The sequence below is a fragment of the Sarcophilus harrisii genome, chromosome 3 (genome assembly GCF_902635505.1).
Source record: "Sarcophilus harrisii chromosome 3, mSarHar1.11, whole genome shotgun sequence".
NCBI classification, from domain to species: Eukaryota; Metazoa; Chordata; class Mammalia; order Dasyuromorphia; family Dasyuridae; genus Sarcophilus; species Sarcophilus harrisii.
Genome location: NC_045428.1, coordinates 234,880,856 through 234,901,721, shown reverse-complemented (window position 1 = coordinate 234,901,721; position 20,866 = coordinate 234,880,856). Strand labels below are relative to the sequence as shown.

General features: G+C 34.0%; 1 protein-coding gene across 2 annotated transcripts in view; it reads left to right on the top strand.

Annotated features, from left to right (window-relative positions):
* The window catches only part of PKNOX1 (PBX/knotted 1 homeobox 1), a 156,727-nt gene that overhangs the window by 60,816 nt on the left and 75,045 nt on the right, over window positions 1–20,866 (top strand). For both annotated transcript variants that reach the window (XM_023498863.2, XM_003763382.4), the window contains exon 3: window positions 7,320–7,429. Coding sequence is in view for 1 of the 2 variants with exons in the window: in XM_003763382.4 (XP_003763430.2) it covers window positions 7,379–7,429 (51 nt within the window). In the remaining variant the exon portion in view is untranslated. The remainder of the gene's footprint in view (window positions 1–7,319; window positions 7,430–20,866) is intronic.

Genomic DNA, 20,866 nt, shown 5'->3' with positions numbered 1-20,866 from the left:
TTCACTATCAAATAGGCATCTGAATAATGTACTCAGTAGAGTGCTCAACCCGAAGTCAGGAAGACTGGTATTCAAATCTAGCTTCAGGAACTAGTTGTGGGACCCTGAACAAGTCACTCATCTCTATTTGCCTTAGTATCTTCATCTATAAAATGAGCTGGAGAAGGAAATGACAAACCAATCCAGTATCTTTGCCAAGAAAACCCCAAATCGGATCATGAAGAGTAAGACATGATCGAAAAATCACTGAACAATAGTAAAAGCAGTCCTGTGGGAAAATGTGCCAAGTCACTGATAATAACAGAAGTAGCAAGCAAAACAACTCTGAGGATTCGCCTCATGTAACAAATTGGCAAAGATGTAAGATGTATGTAGTTGATATTGACGAGCTTTGAGAAAATAGACACACTAGTATGTTATTTGAGGGAAAATGTTTTCTTCATTTTTTTGTACCTTTTTTACTGACTTTAGTCATTTCTGCTTATAATCATGAAAGTTAAGTTTATATTTTCCTCCATTTGTGCCTCTGTTATTGCTATTTTAAATATAATTTAAAAATTTTTGTCTAACTTTTATTACTTTGTCCTTATGATTAACTTTGCTTAGATGATTTTTAATACAACCTATAGATTCTTACCTTCTCCCAATCTCTAATCCCAGTTGGGTCACTTGTGTTTTTCTTTCTTTTTTTCTGTTGTTTTTAAATTATTTAAATTGTTTTAATGTACATTTTTTAAATGTATATTTCTCTATGAACTGTATTGGGAGAGAAAAATTAGAACAAAAGGGAAAAACCATAAGAGAAAAAAAAATAGAAGAAAAAGGGGAGAAAGGTGTCAATCTTTATAGTTCTCTCTCTGGATGCAAATGGCATTTTCCAAAGTTTATTGGGATGGCCTTGGATCACTGAACCACTAAAAAGAACCAAGTTTTTTATAGTTGATCATTACACATTCTTGCTGTTCATGTGTACTGTATTTGTGATTCTGCTTCTTTCACTCAGCTTCAGTTTGTGTAAATCTTTCCAAGCCTTTCTAAAATTAGCTTGCTCATCATTTTTTTATAGAACAATAATATTCCATTACTTTCATATACCATGATTTATTTAAACATTCTCCAGCTGATGGGCATCAATTATTTTCTTAAATTTCATTTACCTCCTTTTGTGTAGTTGTTTTCCTTTTTTTTTTTTTTAAACTTTTCCTCCTTTTAGTTAAGTGAATAATTCATTTTTCCTTTCATCCCCTTCAATTTTTTAAAAAATGATTTATGCTTTATTTCCTAAGAAGACTTCCTTTTTGGGGGTTTATTTACTTGTTTTACTATTAATTCTCTTCTTCTATCCTGAAATTTTATTCTTTGATTTTTGGTTTATTATTTCCTTCATCTTTTTTTGCAGTCCTCATGGAACTAACGTTTCTTAAGGCAATGGGTGTTGTGATACGGGAGCCACCTGCCAGTGGCTGCTGAAGGTCTAAGTCAGACCTGTAGAATGGATCTCTTCATATGAGGGGATGATGATGATATAAGGCAGGGGTTCTCAAACTACGACTGCGGGCCGGATGCAGCAGCTGAGATCGATTATCCCCCTCACCCAGAGCTATGAAGTTTCTTTGTTTAAAGGCCCACAAAACAAAGTTTTTGTTTTTACTATAGTCCAGCCCTCCAACAGTCTGAGGGATAATGAACTGGCCCCCTATTTAAAAAGTTTGAGGACCCCTGAAAGGAAACTGAGGGGCAGTTGCGTTCTTTGATCTCTCTGACTGAGAGGCCATTGCATTGTCTGACCTCTCTCCTCTTTTCTCTGCCTCCAATTTATTTAATTCCCTGTCTGCAACACCTGTGTCAGTAAAGGCTGCCTTGCAACTCCTTCAGATGTTATGATCCACAGCTGTGAAGGCTCTTGGAGAATTGACCTGCTCCTTCACCTAGGCATGGTCCTTAACAAATGAGCTTGAGTTTCCACTTGAATTCTTGGTTAGAATACAAGTTTCTTAGAACTCAGATTCTCCTGATTTCAGGGTTGGTGCTCTATCAACTTCACCACCAAGCTGCTCCCTACTTTCTCATTCTTAGGGCCTATTTTTTTTTTTATTCCAAAGTTCTTAGTACATTTACTGTATTTTACACTGTATAATGGTGGTTAGATTTTGTTTTTTGGGTTTTTTTGTTTTGTTTTGAGTAGTCATATTCTTCTGCGAAGCTTACTATCTTTAAGTTGTTTCATGGATCCTGTCTTTGAGGTCAGTAGCTTGACTTTTTTTTTTTTTCTGTTTCCTCATCTTTATTTTTTTATTTAATTTTATTTTCAATATCAGGTTCTTTTCTTTTAATTTCTTCCTATTCTACCCATTGAGAAAATTAACAGCCAAAATCCCTTATAAATGTATATAGTTAAGCAAAATAAATTGTTTCATTAGCATTTCTACCAAAAAAAAAAAAAACCAAAAAACTTCATTGTACACTGAAGTAAGTACCTCTTTTGTTGGAGGTGGATAGAACGTTTCATAAGTCTTTTGGAATTGTGTTCAGAATTCCTAAGTCTTTCATAGTTGTCTCTCATTATTTGTTGTTGTTGTATACATTGTTCTCCGGCTTCTGCATACTTAATTTTGCTTTCATTTATACAAGTTTTCCTAGGTTTCCTTGAAGCCATTCCCATCATTAGTTCTTACAGCCTAGTATCATTCCATCACATATACCACTAATATTGTTATTTGTTGAGCTGTTTCCCAATTTAGGAACACTTTCTCAGTTTCTAGTTCTTTGCCAAAATGAAAAGAGATGCTATATATATTTTATACATATCTTTCATCTCTTTGGGCTGGGATTATAGACTAATAGCAGTATAGCTGAGTCAAAGGATATTCTCAATGTAATAACTTTAGGAGTATAATTCTCATTTGCTTTCTAGAATGACTGGACCAGGTCACAGTTTTTTAAGCATCGTGTATTAATTTCTTGTTTTCCTTTTTTTTTTTTTTTTTTTTTTTTTTTTTGGTCACCTTAGACAATCTGATAAATGTAAGGTAGAACCTCAGAGTTATTTTAATTGGCATTTCTCTAATCATTAAATGTTTTTAGAGCATTTAAAAAATGTGGCTAAGAATAACTTGGATTTCTTCCTCTGAAAATTCCCTATTCATATCCACTGACCATTTTTCAGTTGGGGAATGACTTTTATTGGGAATGACTTTTATTATTTATATTTATTTATTCTATAACTTATTCTATATTTATATAGAATAAAAGTCATTCCCATAATTTAAATTAGTTCCCTATATGTCTTAGAAATGAGAACGTTATCAGAAAAATTGCTGCAAAGAAATGGAGAAAACATTTTATTTTCTGTTAGTTTTTTTGCAAAAAATTCACACCATGGATTTAATTTTTTTTGTTAAGTTCCAACCTTTGTTCCTTCCAAATTTCTTATAATTTTCAATTCTCTTTTGTGTTGTTTTCTTTGTTTCTTGTTGCTATCCTTCCTTGAGATTCTAAAGGATTGTGTGTTTCATCAGATACTGGTTGATGTTCTTCTGTCTTAGAACATTTTTAAAGAAAGCTTCTAGACTTCATTTTCCTTTTAGTTTTAGGATCCTCTCTGTTGATTTATTTGAATCTTGAGTTTTATTGAATTTTCTTCCTTTTGAAATCTTTGATGTTTCAGCTTTTTTTTTTTTTTTTTTTCTGTATATCTGTTTCACTCACTTTTTGATGCTTCCTCCTTTGCTGTTGATTGTACACCTGACTTTAGACTGCAACATTGCCTCAGCTTTCTCAGCTGATGTCAGGTTTCACTGGCCTTGGTCAGTTAGTTAACAAGTATTTATTAAACCAGGTGCTTTGGGTACTAGGAAATGTATTTTCTGTTGCAGTCTGCATTAAAGTAAGATTCAGATATTGTCATTGATATTGGCATCAAAATTGCATCAGTATTAATGCTTATGGACCTGATATTGTATCTTATGTTCTTGACAGTGAATTATAGGAACATAGATATAAAACTAAAAGGAACCTTAGGCTGACAGTATCTGTGTCTTCTGCTACAGACCCTTATCTTCTCACTCCTGAACAGCAGCAATAGTTACTGGTTGGTCTGTCTGCCACAAGTCTTCACATTCCAGTCTGTCCCTCATTGGGCTGCAAAAGTTATTTTTCTAAATTGCAGGTCCAATTATGTCAAGCCCCACTCAGTAGACTGTTATTGTCTCCTTGTTATCTTCAGGATCAAATATGAAATCTGTGCTGTTCAAAGTCCTTCACAACCTAACTAATACCTCCCCTACTTTGCTAGCCTTCTGACATCTTCTCCTAACTCCCCCTTCCCTTCCTATTCTTCCATCCAATGTGGCCCTTTTGCTCTTCTTTGATCAAAACATTCTATTTCATAGCTCTGGCATTTTCATAGGCTGTCTCCCATGCCTGAAATCATCTCTCTCCTCATCTTTGCCTCCTCTTTCCCTTTCAAGTCCTAGCTGAAATTCCACTGCAAGAACCCTTTTCCAGTTTCTCTTACTTATAATATCTTTCATCTATTGGTTATTTTTAATTTCAGAGCCATCTCCAGTTGTCCTTAGAAAGTAAGGCTGGGGACAGCTTTGTTTTGGTGAGACTGCACAGCCCTCCCTCACTTAAATCCAATTCATTTGCGTTTCATGGCATTACCTCCCTGATGTCATCGTCCTGTTCAAGAATGAAGGACAAACAATAAGATTCCAATTTATTTTGTATTTGGCTTGATTTTTCATAGTTGTTTGCAAATTATCTCCCTCATTATATCATGAGCTCCTTAAAAGCAGACACTGTTATTTGTTCTTTCTTTGTATCCCCAGTCCTTAGCATAGTGCTAGGCACATAGTAATTGATTAATAAATGCTTATTGACTGCTATAGACCACCTTTTTCTTTTATGGGAAATTTAAGTTCTAGAGAGCAAGATAAAATAGATCAAGAGGCATTTGTTAAACACTCTATCTCCCAGGCACTGTGTTAAGACCAAAATGCAAATGAAGAAAGGCAAAGATAATCCATGTCCCAAGAAAGCTCTTTTTCTAAAAAATTAAAGCTTTTTATTTTCAAAACATGGACGGATAATTTTTCAACATTGACCCTTGCATAACTTTGTGTTCCAGATTTTCCCTTCCTCACCTCCTCCCCAGATGGCAAGCAATCCAATGTGTTATACATGTTAAAATATATGTTAAATCCAACATGTGTAAATATATTTATACAATTATCTTGCATAAGAAAAATAAAATCAAAAAGGAAAGAATATTAGTAAGAAAAAATGCAAACAACCAACCACAAATGTAAACACAACCACAAAAAGAGTGAGAATGTTGTGTTGTGAAAGAAAGTTCATTTAAACAACTAGCTATATACACAAAGAAGGTGAAAGGTAATCCAAGACTAGAGGAGAGCTGGAATTTGAAGAGGAAAGGCGTCCTGCAGAAGAGAGGATTTGATCTGAGTCTTGAGAAAAGAAGTCAGAAATATTGGATGTTGAGCTTAGGAGAAAGAACATTCCAGGCATGAGGAACAACTCCAGTGCAAAGATTCAAAGATGAAAATTGGGAGTACCACATCCAAGGAGTCTCAGATTGTGTAGACAGTAGAGTTCTGGAGGTGAACCAAGTCTGGAAATGTCAGAAGGGTCAGATTTTAATTGCTAGACAGAGGAATTTATATTTAATCCTAGAGATTATTGAGTGGGATATTATGTAAACTGACCAGAAGGCTATTGAAGTAGTCCAAAGGAAAAGCAATGAGTGCCTGAACTAGAACAGTGGCTATGTAAATGGCAAGGAGACAGACACTGGAGATGGTATGGTGGAAGAAATGACAGAATGTGACTATGGTTTGGATATGAGTGGTGAGAGAGGGTTGGGAATTGAGTATGCTTCTTGATTTGAGCCTATGAACCAGGTACATGCAGGTACTTTTGACAGTAATAGATGAATTAAGAAAGGACAATCTGGGGAAGACAGTTTTATTTGGGAATGTGTTTGAAATGCCCATGGAATATCTAACTTACAACACTCATAAGGCAGCTGGTGATGGGGTCAGTAGTTAAGTAAGAATAGGATTTATCTGGGAATCATCTGTATAAAAATGACCAATGAAATCATGGAAATTGATGAGATAATTAAGTTGACCCCTGCTCTGAACAGCCTTTGGGGACTTAAAACTAACTCCAGGCCCCTTTTCTTCAGGTTCAGTGTGGCCTCCAATGTTGGCTCTCCTTTGCCCCATTTCATCTCTTGGCTTTCATCATTTCATTTTTTTACTGGGGAAAATTGGCATTTGCCTCTTTGTCATGATTGGGCGGGGGGGGCTACAAGGACTATGCCAGGCAGAAGGCAGCATATTCCATTATTACCCTCCCTCATGGGTGGGCAGACTCAGAATCTGCCATTTGTTGTGGGTTATGAGTTTGCATGTCATAGTAAGGTCTGTGTAAGAGAAGACAACCCAATGTAGGCAAATCATAGAAGCCTGCAGGTAAGTTTTTCTTGGTTGAAATTTCCCTCCTGGGATTATGTATGCTGGGAGAGTGATACTGAGCATTTTTAGGATTGATGTTTCTTCTTTGTTCATTTACAAGAATTTTGCCTTCTTGGGATTCTCTTTGTCCAATAATTGCTTCACCAAATGTATAATTTCTTTTAGGTTGAGTTTTGAGAATTAGTGAGATCTAATAAAAGTATCTAGTCTACCATCTTGTTCACTTGATCACTAGCCAAACTCTTCATCCTTACTTATGTACTGAGGGATTTATAAATTTTTGATAATGACAAATAAAATGAAGAAGGCACAAGAATAGAAAATTGATAAATGTGTACAAACTTAGTAAATAAATGGAAGTATACAAAATAGCTAGTTGATGCATAAGATTTAGTTGGAGTTTGGGGACATTCTGAGTAAAAAGTTATATATTAATGGATAATTGATAGTAACATTTTTTTTAAGTGCTTTCTATTTTTCTGCCAAAGGTGGCAGAATTTCCCACAGGAATTAAACATTTTAATAGCCTCTCTGAGTAGTAACAGTTAAACTATTCATAGTACTTTGCAGTAATATCAGCCTCCCTAGAAATACAACAAAATAATACAGATATAGAAGTCTGATTCTATAGAAAGTTATTCTATAAGTAAATTGCAAGTCATTGGCTTTAAGAATGTTTTTAAAGCTGGTCTCCTAAATTTCTACTGACAAATAAAGTACATTAGTTTTTAAATTGTGTGGTATATGGGTGGGGATTAGGAAAGGATTTCTAAAATCACCATTAACTAATATCTTTGTGCTTTTTTTTTTTTCCAGAATACAATTGCTTTTGATTTAAGATGATTTGATGCCTTGTAATAAAAGCTTCATTAACCATGATGGCTACACAGACATTAAATATAGACAGCTATCAAGATGGTCAACAAGTGAGAGCTTTGTAATTTTCCTAAAATGCTTTTATCTGTTTTATTGATAGATGTATATAGTGTTAATTATTATCAGTTTATTGTGATTGTTATTTATTTTTTTGGTATTGATAGGTTAATTCATAAAAACTTAGTTTTTAAGTGAATATAAAACACAAATACTTCCAAAATTGTTAGCAACTAGATATTAATTGTAACTTAGAAATGTGCTTCTTAAGTAAATATCTGATTGATATCAATCTGAATAATTCAATTGATTTTTTTAAAAATTAACTGTAAATGTGAGATATTTGAAGATTAAGTCTTTGTTATGTCAGACATTTTACTAATTGGAGTGTGACACTTTGATTTAAAAAAAAATAAGAAACCATTTTCACATTAAAAATACATATATAGAAAACAACATTTAGTTTGTTCATCCCTATGTATCTTGATTTTAATCCCTTCAAGGGCAAGAGAGATCTTTTGGGGCCATAGAATTTAATTATTTATTGCTGTAATTTGGATTAGGGTAAGATATATTTTGTCATTCATATTGACATCAATGTACTATCAGTGTTAATGCATATGGTTCTGACATTATGTCAGGTGCTTGACATTGTTTTAGGATTATAGTTACAAAACTAGAAGGAACTTCAGCTGGTATAAGCTAACCTTTCATTTTTGGAGAGATTTAAATTCTATAAATAGAGATGAAGTGAGTCAATAAGCATTTATTAAGCATTTATTATGTTCCAAGCACTATGTTAGGATCAAAGTTCAAAACAAAGTTTCAGATTAAGACAAAAACAATCTATGTCTTAAAGGAACTCATTTTGATGGGTAAGACATCATTTAAACAACTAGATATAAATAAAACATATACAGAGGAGTTGGAAGGTAATTTGAGAATAGAAAGTACTAGGAGTTGGGAGTTGGCAAGAAAAAAAACCTGCAGAAGATAGGACTTGATCTGAACCTTGAAGAAAGAAGTCAGGTAAATTTGGATATGGAGACAGTATTCCAAACATGGGGGATGGTCTCAGTATAAAGAAAGGTCCAGAGATAGAAGTTGGACTGCCATGTGCAAAGAGCATTAAATAATGTCACTGGATTGTAGACTTCCTGGAAAGAGAGTAAAGTGAAAAAAATCTAGAAATGTTAGAAGTGCCAGATGATGAACAACTATAAAAGCTGAACAGAGGAATTTATATTTAATCTTGCCACTAAAGCTTATTGAGTGGGATGAAGGGAGCATGAGTTGGAGTGGGAGAGACTTGATAGAAGGCAGAGAGACTGATGAGAGGGCTATTGTAATAGTCCAGGGTAAGAAGTAATGAGGGCCTGCACTAGAGCAGTGTCTATGTGAATGGCAAGGAGACAGATGCAAGAGATGGTGTGAAGGTAGAAATGACAAGATTTGGCAATAGATTGGCTATATGGAGGGTAAAAGTGAGAAATTGAGCATATTCAAAAGACAGTTGGTGATGGAGACTTGAAGCTGATGAGAGACACTAGGCATGAATATAAAAATCTGAGAATAATCTCCATGGAAAAAATGATCCTTTGGAAGTTAATGAGATCAATTTGTAGAAAAAAATAAAGCAAAAAAAGAAAGATTGCCTAAGACATGACATAGTCTTTCGTCATATCTAATATTAGTAGACATGACAGAGGAAGAGACTGAAAGAGTAGATAGGAAAAGAATTATAAAAATCAGTACCATTAAAACCTTGAAATGACTTGCCCATTGTCACATGTCCCAATTTAAATTGAGGCTTCTGACTGATAATCCAATCCTTTTTCCAACGTCAATGGTGTTACGCTTCCTTTTTCCAATGTCAATGGTGTTACGCTATCATTGGAATCAGACATGCTTTGAAGTGAGCAAGAATCTTTTAATCTTTATATTTATCTTAAACATGTTAGAGAAAGTTATTTTTGTCCTTTATATTACTACTAATTTCTGGTTAAAAGACACTTTCTACATATTCTCAGTTGATCCTCACAAAAATGTATCAGGCAAGTGAGATATTTCTTCCATGAATAAACAATCTTTAGAGAAGTCAAGTGACTAATCAAAAGTCTTAATTGTTAGTGAAGTATTGGTTGTAAGGATAAGATCTTCTGACTCCAGATCCATTGTTTTTCTACAGTTGATTAGAATTGGGAAAGAAGGGGCTCTCAGTAGTTATTTCTTTCTCTGTAATTTTGGTTTGCACTACTTTTAAAGCTGTTGTGTTATTGTGGTACACGAGTTTGATCTACCTTGTACAGCTGTCTAAAGTTAAAACCATGTCAAATTCTTGCAGATGTAAATTTCTTTTCTGTTTACGCACTAATTCCTTTTGATAGTATTGTCAAATACACATGTGGTAATAGGTTTTTTCTCCCTAACATAGGATTTGAAAGTGAGTAAACTGCCTTAGCTATTGAATGGACTTATTTTTCATACAAGAGTGAAATTGTACTAGTATTTTGATTCCAAATTTGGAATAAAGTTCATTTAGGGGAATTATTTTAATAGAAAATTTAAATACTTGTGAGACTTGTTAAATTGCTAACAACCATGTAGCATGCAGGGCTATAGATAAACAGCAGTATGTGACTTTTTTTCCCCCAAAAAATAATGGTAAGAATCTCTTTTTAGTCAACCACCCACAATCTTTTATTTAGTTAACTTTTTTGGTCTAATGGCATTACACAAAATTTGACTGACAAGAATTAGGGGTGTAATCTGAAGCCATGGATGAACATAAATAATCTTTTCTTTTTAAAAAAAAATAGTATTTTCTTTTTTCCTATTTCATGTAAAGATAATTCTTTTACATTGTTTATATAAAATTTTGAGTTCCAATTTTTCTCCCTTCTTCCCTAAGATGGTAGGCAATTTGATATATATATATGCAATCATATAAGACCTATTTCCATATTAATCACATGTTGAAAGAAGAAACAGTATGCACAAAAAAATTTGTAGTTTACAAAAAGAAAACAAAACATGAAAAAATGAAGTAAGTGAAAATAGTATGTTTCAATCTGCATTAGATTCCATCAATTATTTTTCTGGATGTAGTTTCCATCATGAATCTTTTGGAATTGTCTTGGAATATTGTATTGTTGAGAAGGAGCTAAGTGGGTCATTGTTGATCATTGCACAGTGTTGCTGTTATTCTTCTGTATTGTTACAATGTTCTGATTCTGCTCATTTTGTTCTACATCTGTTCATGCAAGTCTTTTGAGTTTTTTAATCTGGCTGCTGTTCATTTCTTATAACACAAGAGTTTTCCATTACATTCATATATCACAATTTGTTCAGCCGTTCCCCAACTGATGGGTATCCCTTCGATTTCCACCACAAAAAAACTGCTATAAATATTTTGGTACATGTAGTTCATTTTCCTTTTCCAATGATCTCTTTGGAATACAGATCTAAGTGTGATATTGCTGGATCAAAGGGTTAAATAGCCTATTAAAGTCAAACTTTTAACCTAACGTGTCATTAGCATATCACTTTTTGCTAATTAAAAGTGAAGATATACTGAATGACTTTTTAGAATTGAGTGTCTTTAAAGTACAGAAAAATGAAGGGTACTTTAAAAATACTAATGTTTCTTCTGGGGCTGAGAATGAGTTAAAATAGCAGATTTGGGGAATAAAGATCTTGAGCTTCCTTTCTTACAGTACATCCCCACTGCTGAGGATGGACTCTCTCATGAATTAGCTATGGATGAAAAAAATACTTGCAAAAAAAGAGAATTTGAAGAATATCATCAGTGTGGATCACAAGTCCTTCAATCTTCATTATTTGCCTTTACATATACATGTTCCATACATGCATACATACAGGATTTACACAAAGCCCTAGAAGTCCACTAGATCTTGTAAAAGATTATGGCATGAGATTTTGACTGACTTTTTTTTTTTTTTTTTTTGTTATTGTTGTTTCTTCATTCTTTGTTTCTATTTCTATCATTATACACAATATATTTTTGTTACATACACAGATACACATACATATATAAAAAAATCTCAAAAATTAACAAGTGGGATAGGAGTTTCAAATAGAATCTAAATGCAGAATGACAAATTTTTGGTTTAAAACAAAGGCGAAATCTCTCAGTTCATCTTTCCCTTAAATTTCTGGAAATGACTAATAGTTATATAGTACAGTAAGATTTGCAAGGCAGTTTACATATATTTATCTTACATATCTTCCAGAGAGAAAATATATTGTTTTTTCATAGTTTAAATTTTTTTTTTTTTTTTTTTTTTTTATCACAGACTATTAATTGGACCCTGGCCAACTAAACTGTAGAAATTTGCTTAGGTTGTGATAGTATTGTGCTTTGACATCACTTTTTGCTGTGGAATTAGCAAACCTAAATTGCTTTCTTGTCTCTTTACTAAAGTTATAGTACTTTGGATAAATCACTTAAAATTTCATGGCCTTAATTGATAAAGTAATGTTAAAGTTTCTAATAATCAAAATATTGTGATGTAGAATACAGCAACATTTCCAGGGTTTTTATTTGTTTGTTTTTTGTTTTTCTAAAAAGATGATGGCTACTTTTTTTTTTTTTTTTAATGGTCAAAAGATTTTCTTTTAAGGAATTGGCTTTCATTTACTCAACAACATTTATTAAGATTCTCCCATGTACCAGACACTGTGTTAGATGTTAGAAAAGTAGAGAAATTAAAAAAAAAAACCAAACAAACTTTTGGTTTCATGGAATTTATTGTCTTTTAATGGGGGAGGAGGGAACAATACAAGACAACAGATAAGTAAGTTCCAATGGGTCATGTTCTATGTCTATTTCTTTTTGGCTTGCCTCATTTTTGAATGCAACACATTATAGACATCTTAAATCAGGTCACTTTAAGGAAAGATCTAAAGTATAACTTTGGTATTGTTACTGAATAAGTCTGTTTACATAATTAGTGAGAACTATTTAAAAAAATCAAAGCAAAGTAAAAGAATCGTTATATATTATGCATTATCCAGTGAATGGAATGGGGAAAATTGGAATATTAGAATATAAAAATGAAAAGCTTTCATTGTGTTTTTAGTTAACACTTTTCATCCTTACTGTCTCCAGTTGTAAATATATTTCTGCATGTTTTTAATCTTAATACTGTACACAGGCAGTGTGAAGATCCTTCTTAAAAGCTTTCTAAATATTCCATTCAGAAGTTGCATTATAGTAATGAAATAATTTTTTTTCTCAAACTAAAAAATTTCTACTGAGTAACTTTACTTTATAAAATTTATAAGAGCCAAAAATGAGTTCAGAATCATTTTTATTGATATTATTTTTCCTTATTAAACTAATGAATGATTTCCTAATATTACTGTGATTATAACATATGCTTGTGTAACAGCATCTACTTTTTATATTTTCTCATTTATCATAAATATTATGAGCTTAAAATTTTCATTCTGGATTTCCAAAATATTTTATAAATAAATACTCCAAAACATATATAAAATAGAACAAGAAAAATATATATCAAAAGTACATCTTTTTCTCTACGGATACTTTCTTTTTTAAAAAATGTACTTAATTCAGTGTGATATTTTCAAAGTTGACCTATTTTGTTTTCTTCTGAAATTCTGTTCTTTCCAATGCATTTTTAAAAATTGCTTCAGTTCCCTTTTGCATAATAGTAGTTTCTCTAGTTTTCCTCTGTATCTTCAAATGTTGTCTCATGAAAAAAAATTTCAGTATTTATAAAAATTAGCATAATAAATCAAAATTCATTCAAATATTTGATATCAAAAGCCATATGTCTTAGTATACACCTTGTATTATTCACCTCTCTGTCTGGAGATAGATAATATGATTCACTACTAGTACTGTAGAACCATGGCTGGTCATTTCTTATCAGAGCCTTAAGTCTTTCAAAGTTGTTTGTTTTTCTTTACAGTACTGTTAGTATATAAGTTGTTTTAAATTTTATTCTGCATCAGTTCATATGTTTTTCCAGGTAATCTGGAACATATATATGTATTTTTTTAACAATAATGCAATCATATTCCATTACAATTGTATACTATAAAATTTCCAGCTATCTTCTAATTCATGGGTGTTCCCTTTGTATTCACTTATTTGCCACAATGAATATTTTTGTGTATTAGGAGTTCTTTTCTTCTTTCTTTGATCTTTCTGGGGTGTAGGCCTATAAGTATTACATTATATGTACAATTTTGTGACTGGAATTCATTCCAAATTGCTTTCCAAAATGGCTGGACCAATTTACTTCTGTATCAACTGGGTTACAATGCCTATCTTCATATAGTTCTTCCGAAACATGTCATTTTTTTATTCTTAGAATTGGACTTATTTCTTCTTTTAAAATGATCAATGATTTGAAACTTTTTCTAATATGGCTAATAAAAACTTGGATCTCTATTTAAGAAATCTGTTAATATCTTTTCATTATTTATCTGTTAGTGAATGGCTATCATTCATATATGAATTATTAATATATAGATCTTGGATATCAGACCTTTATCAGAAAAACTTGCTAAAAAGACTTTTCCTCTCAACTTTTACTTCTAATTTTAACTATATAGATTTGTGCAAAAACTTTTCAATTTTAAGTAAGATTTGCCATTTTATCATCTATATTTATCTCTCTTCCTTTTGTTTGGTCACAAACCTTTCCTGCTTCATAAAAGTAATTCAAAAAACATTTCTTTCTTCTCTTAATTTGTGTTCACACTTTTTATATCTGAGTCATAGGTTCATTTAGCACTTATTGTAGTTTCTGTACCTTGATACATTGGATTAAATCTAATTTGTATCCAGATCTTTTCCAGTTTTCCCAACAGTTTTTGTAGAATAAGGAATCATTACTCCAGTAATCTGGGTATTTGGTTTATTGCATAAATTATATTAATGTGTTTATTTACTTCTCTATCTTTCAGCTATTTGTTTATCTGTCAAATAATTGATTCATTGTCCTATTGTGTAACCAATATTGAATAATTTTAGTGAAGACTGCTTTGAAGAATAGTTAAATCAATGGATAAAATAGTAAGATTAGTAGATTTAAAAAAAATGGAAATAAATGCATTGTTTCATACCCATGCTGTGTTCATATCCAAACCTGGATAAGAAACTTGTAAGACTAGGATGGCATTGATCAGACTTTGTCCAGGATCTGACCACTTTGGGAGCTTTGAGAGCTTTCAGGGTAGACTTCTACTTCACCTGGACCAACAAGATGGATGATGGGATATTTTTTTCAAGAGCTTATTAGCTCTCAGACTTGTCCAAATAGGAAGTATTTGCAAGAGATAAAGCACTTTCAACCTTCTCTACAATCTAGATACCCAAAACCCAGAAACAATGTAAAAATTTGATAAACTAATATAAGAGAAAATAAAAGCCTAATAATGCTCATTCAGAACCCCCTACACCACCATCCTTCTGACCCTCAAGGTACAATTTCTAGTCTAGTGCCCTGGCCATCTAAGCTGTAGAAATTTGCTCAGGTTGTGATAGTATTGTGTTTCGACATCACTTTTTACTAAAACAGAGCATTGACACAACAGAGAAAAAGAGTAGGATGATAGATAGCATCTGTGTGTAATTGTGTAACAAAATTCAACCTTGCAGCCCTCTTTCTTACCCCTCCCTGAACTCCCAGTGTGAAGGAAATTCAAATTCCAAATGGCAAAAATTTTCTCAGGCTGTAGTTACAATGTGATAGATTCTGTTTCATCTTCTCCAGTTGAAATCAACTTACACCTTCTCAGCAAACCCTGCCCCTGGGGCTCCTCCCTTCCCTTGATTGGAGATAGAGGGAGGAGGTTGAAGAGCACTTCTTAGATCTTCTGGCATTTAATGAGGGCACCCAGGGAATTTACCTCATCATTTCCAATCTAATTGATCTCTCAGATTTCACTATCTACCGAAACTCACCATTCTAAAAGATGATTTTAATTCTGTAAAATCTCAGATCATTTTATATCCTGGTGGCTGGATTTTTATCAGATCCCCTCCTGGATGCTTTTTTATGTGTTGTCTTCCTCCATTAGATTGTGAACCTCTTGAGATCAGGGACTATCTTAAGCTTCCCCCCCTCCCACCCCAATTTACTCATAACTTAATACAGTGCCTGGTACATAATAGATACTTAATAAATGTTTATTGACTGAGGGGACAGGAAGTGTCGGGGTGGGGGTGGGGGCTGCAGTGGTAGATGGTACTTCACTAAGTCTGCAGAAGGAAGGAGCTCAGTATCCAGATGAGGTGAATTTTATTCTTCTAGAAGCCACTTGGAGAAAAGACAACCTGCCGAGCTGTGATTTTTCCATTTTGGGAGGAGATTGACACATCATGACAATGATAGGGGAGGGAGTTTAAAAGTAAAAAATATGAAGAAATAAGGGGGGGGGGACTGAAATTACTAAAATCTCAGGAGGAAAAAAACTCAAAAGAAGTTGAACATAATCAAATAAAGGAATCAGTAAGGAAATATGATCTCCAGACCAAATAGAAGAATTTAGACATCTATGATTAAGTATTGAAGGAAAAAGAATGAACCACTGTTGGGGTAGAGGTTCCTCTGGATTCCCAAGAAAGCATGGAACATAGAAGAGTATTCTTGAATGTAAAGGAAAAGTAAGAATGGTGAAACAGAAATAATTAGCAGAATAGAAAAACTTAAATCCACAGTGGCAAATTCCACCAAAGTAGTACCAACTAGGGATGCAAATACAAGGCAATGAAAGAATAATATGGAAGAAGAAGAGCAAAAAACAATAACATTAAAAATAAGATCTCCATACAAGCACAACTTAATGATCTCAAATATAAACTATATAGAGGAAACTTAAGGACTCTAGTTCTCTCGGATCACAAGTCAAAATAATGAAAACAAACATACATACTGTAAGAAATAATAGAAGAAAACTGGATTTGGGAACATACACCAAAAAAGTTCTAATTAAAAGAATCCAATCTCAAGTTCAGTAAATTGCACCTACCAAGCACTGAGGACACAAAACCAATAAAGGTTTTTTTTTTTTTTTTTAAATAATAACTTTTTATTGACAGAACCCATGCCAGGGTAATTTTTTACAACATCCCTTGCACTCACTTCTGTTTTGATTTTTCCCCTCTCTCCTTCCACTCCCTCCCCTAGTTGGCAAGCAGTCCTATATATGTTAGATATGTCACAGTATATCCTAGATACAATATGTGTGTGCAGAACCGAACAGGTCTCTTGTTGCACAGGGAGAATTGGACTCAGAAGGTAGAAATAACCCAGGAAGAAAAACAAAAATGCAAACAGTTTACATTCATTTCCCAGTGTTCTTTGAGTGTAGCTGCTTCTGTCCATCATTGATCAAACCAATAAAGGTTCTTGTCCTGAAAGAGCTCACAGCCTAGTGAGCAAGACAATATGTAAACAACTATATGTACTGGATAAATAGCTCATCACAACTGAGGGGAAGGTACTAGAATTAAGAAATATTAGAAAATATTTCTTGTAGAAGATAAGATTTTAGCTAGGATTTGAAGAAAGCCAGAGAAGTCAGGAATTGGAGATGAGAAAGGAAAATGTCCAAAGTTGGTAGATGGAGTTTCTGTTTCAGGGTACAGTAAGAAGGCCAGTGCCAGTAGATCAAATAGTGCATCATGTAGGAATGGAGTGAGCCTAAGATATGTAAGAAGAAGAGAGAAGTGTTGGGGAACTATAAAATCCTTTCAGTGCCAAACAGAGAATTTTGTATTTGATTCTGGAAGTTATAAGAAGCTATTGGAGTTTGTTCAGTGTGTGTGTGTGTGTGTGTGTGTGTGTGTGTAAGGAAGGAGACTATACTTTTGGAAAATTATTTTAGCAATGAGTGAAGAATGATTTGGAGTAGGGAGAAATGAGACAAGGAGATCAACTATCAGACTATTTAAGTCGTCCAGGTATAAAGAGATGAAGACCTGAATTTATTGTACCAGAGAAGAGATGAAGGAGGTCAAATTAAGAGACCTTGACAATAGGTTGGATTAAAATTCATAAATTGCACATCCTCAGTTTGAACTTTCCCTGAGATCCTGGAATAATATCAAATGCAAATGCTATCTTATGGGGGACATCAACGGCAACAGGACCTCAGATGATAGAAAATAGTTCTAAGCATGGCCCAAATATTTTCTTTAGAAATGAGAAGAATGGGACCTTAACAAAATCCGAAGTCAGAACATAGGCTGTCAAAAAATTATTTTTTTAATGTAGACTGGACAAACTAAAAAAGAATCCCAACCAAAAAGCTATTAACAGAATAAGGATGTGCAAGACCCAGAAGAATAAGATGGCTCCAAAACATTTTCATGAGAAGCCATAAAGAAAAACAGTTTGATTCCCAAGTTCAACTAGAATTACTGGAGAAGATGAAGCAAAGAGTTTTGTGGGGTTTTTTTAATTATTTTTTTAACTCAAATGCACATTAAGGGGGTGATGGGAAAACAAAAAAGATTCATGGGAAGGACTGGAAGAAAATTTACATTTTGGAACCAGAGGTACAGAACCTTCCCCAAGAAAAATACTTTCTGAAAATTAAGGTGGATCAAATTTAAAAAATGGGGAAAGGGGAGGGAAACATACCTCATACCAAAAAAAATTTTAAACCATCTCAAGGAGAGACATTATTTAAATATCACTGGTATACCTGAAAGCCAGGATGGGGGAAAAAAAGATCTTAGACAACAATTTATTTCAGGAAATTTTTTTTTTTTAATGTCTTGATCACTTTAATCTAGACTGGGCAGAGGACAGCACAGTATAGACACACATAGGTACAGAATTACAACAGCAAAACAGGCAGAAAAGGGGAGAGCCAGGGAATAAGAGAGAGGGATTATTTCTAAGCAGAACAAACTAGAGGAGGGTGAATCTTATAAGAAAGATTTAAAATAAAGGATAATTCAAGTAAGTGTGGTTGTGGGGAGAGGAGGAGAAAGAAAGGGGAAGAAGAGGAACAGAAGTAAATTGTACCAGTCATAGTATGCTGAAGTTGAACACATTCTTCCTACTTTATAAGGAGAAGGTGAAAAGTAAACAGTATGAAAAGTATAAAAGATTCTTCAGGGAATCACAGTAATTTTTGTGAATGTTAGTAGGATGAACTCACCTACAAAATAGAAGCGCATAGAACAGATAAGAAGCAAGAATCCAAAACTGTTCACAAGAAATGAACTACATGCAACCAAAACTAAGTACCTGGAACAAAATATAATATGCTTCAGCCAAAGTAAAAAGGTGGGGATGAGGGGGTAAGGTAAAGATGTGGTAGTAATCATGAATTCACACAAGGCAACAGCAAAAGCATACTTAATTAAAAACTTTTCCCACTTGTGACCCCTTTTTGTTTGAGAAATTTTGTAACCTTGGGCATATGGATATATAAAATAAGTATACAAATCAAACATTTACTAATAATCATGATTTTGAAAGCTCCATGATCATAAGGAGTCACAATTCTCAGTTTAAGAAATTTTGCCATAGATGTTGAATTAATATTCATTGTTTAAGATGTGTACCCAATGGCAGGATCTGAATACTTAAAAGAGAAAAGCTAAATTACAGGGAGTAGGCAGTAAAACTGCAGTGGTCAGGGACCTCAAGCAGCTATAGAATACAGTATATAGAGTGCTAGGCTTAGATTGAAGATGACCCGTTTTCCTGAGTTCAAATTTGATCTCAGACACTTGATAGTTCTGTGACCCCATGCAAGTCATTTTACCCTTTTTGCCTTAGTTCCTCATCTGTAAAATGAACTGAAGAAGAAAATGACAAACTAGTACCTTTTCCAAGAGAAACCCAGTTGGGGTCAGAAAGAGTTGGACATAGCTAAAAACAACAATGTTGTATGTTCTCTTCCTGAGAATTCAGCTATAGGCTCCCATCAAGGCCATGTCTTGGAGGGTGGTTAATGGGCCTTCTTTGCTAGACTGACCTCCTCATTACCTGCAGGCTTTTTCTTTTTTCTCTGGGCTGGAAAAACGACTCATTGTGAGTTTTTCCTTCTATTACCAATTATCACTAGATCTGGTGCTCTTCAGTCTTTATTGGAGTAGTTTGAAAGTGAGTGGGCTATACTGCTGCCTCCTCTTGACATTTCTTCTGATTCTTCTCATTCTTGAGTCCCAACCACTACTGTTTTATTGACTGGAATGACATTCTTATTTCCTGAAGATACAGTTACAAAATATAATAAGAGAAGCAACATGTTACTCATCTGCCACTTTGGAGATAATGCCTTTCTTTCACCTTTAGGATCAAAGTCAATAATTAGGCTCTCCTTTCTACTACTCCGATCAGGAGCAGAACCTTAGACATTTTACCATCAGATTGTTATGATCCTGATAACCATACACTATTCTGTCATTCTTGGAGAGCCAGTGTTACCCTTCATCATTACAGAACTTTTGAGAGTTAGTGCCCTAGTTAAATGATATTATAACCTAATCTAGTGCCTAGCTCACTGCCATTTCTTCCTTTCCTAATAGAGTTCTTGTCTGCCTTTGTCAAAACCTGCTGCAACTCCCTGGTTTTCATCCACTTTAGTTCTTTTCCTTCAGAGTACTTTTTTTTTTTTTGCTTAACTTTTTTCATTCTTGCCCTCCTTCACCTTTATTCTGTTAAGAAATTTATTTTTTCTTTTTTTCTTCCTAGACAACTTCCATTTTTCAGCTTAATGAACTTCATACATACATAGATGCTTGGCTTCCTCCCGAAGGTATTTTGTTTCTGGTCCCCCACTCCATTGCCAAGTGTACCTTATATGTTTTCCTTTGACAATTTGAGCTAGGGACCAGGGAATAGAGATTGGAATCTTAGATCTAGAGGTAGAAGAATATTGAAAGCTATCTAGTCCCCTAATTTTATGGATAAGGAAACTGGAGCAGAGAAAAAATGGTGGAATGATTTGAAGCTGTGATTTCACAGCTAGAAAAAATGTATCAAACCCTGATAGGAAAATCCAGGGTGGGGGGGGGGGGGGGGGGGGGGGGGGGGGGGGGGGGGGGGGGGGGGAACCTGTCTTTTTTTTTTTTTTCCCCCTGAGATAATTGGGGCTAAGTAATTTGCCTAGGGTCATACAGCTAGGAAGTGTTAAGTATCTGAGGTTAGATTTGAACTCAGGTCCTCCTAACGTCAGGGCTGGTGCTCTATCCACTGTGCCACCTAGATGCCCCAAACTCATAATCATTTGTCAAGTCCTGTATAGAGACACAGACAAGGGTAGTCTGAGCACACTGGGAATCGGATCTGGCCAGAAACATGCCTGCTCAGTTCCAGTATCTGGGGAGAGACTGTGTATGAAGGCAAAAGGAGGTCCCAGACCCATACTGTAGTACTGCTCAGGGGAATGCCATTAATGGATAGGGAAGCTCTGGGCTATTTATGGAGAAAGGAGAACCTAATCATAGCAATGATGTTGCTCAGGTA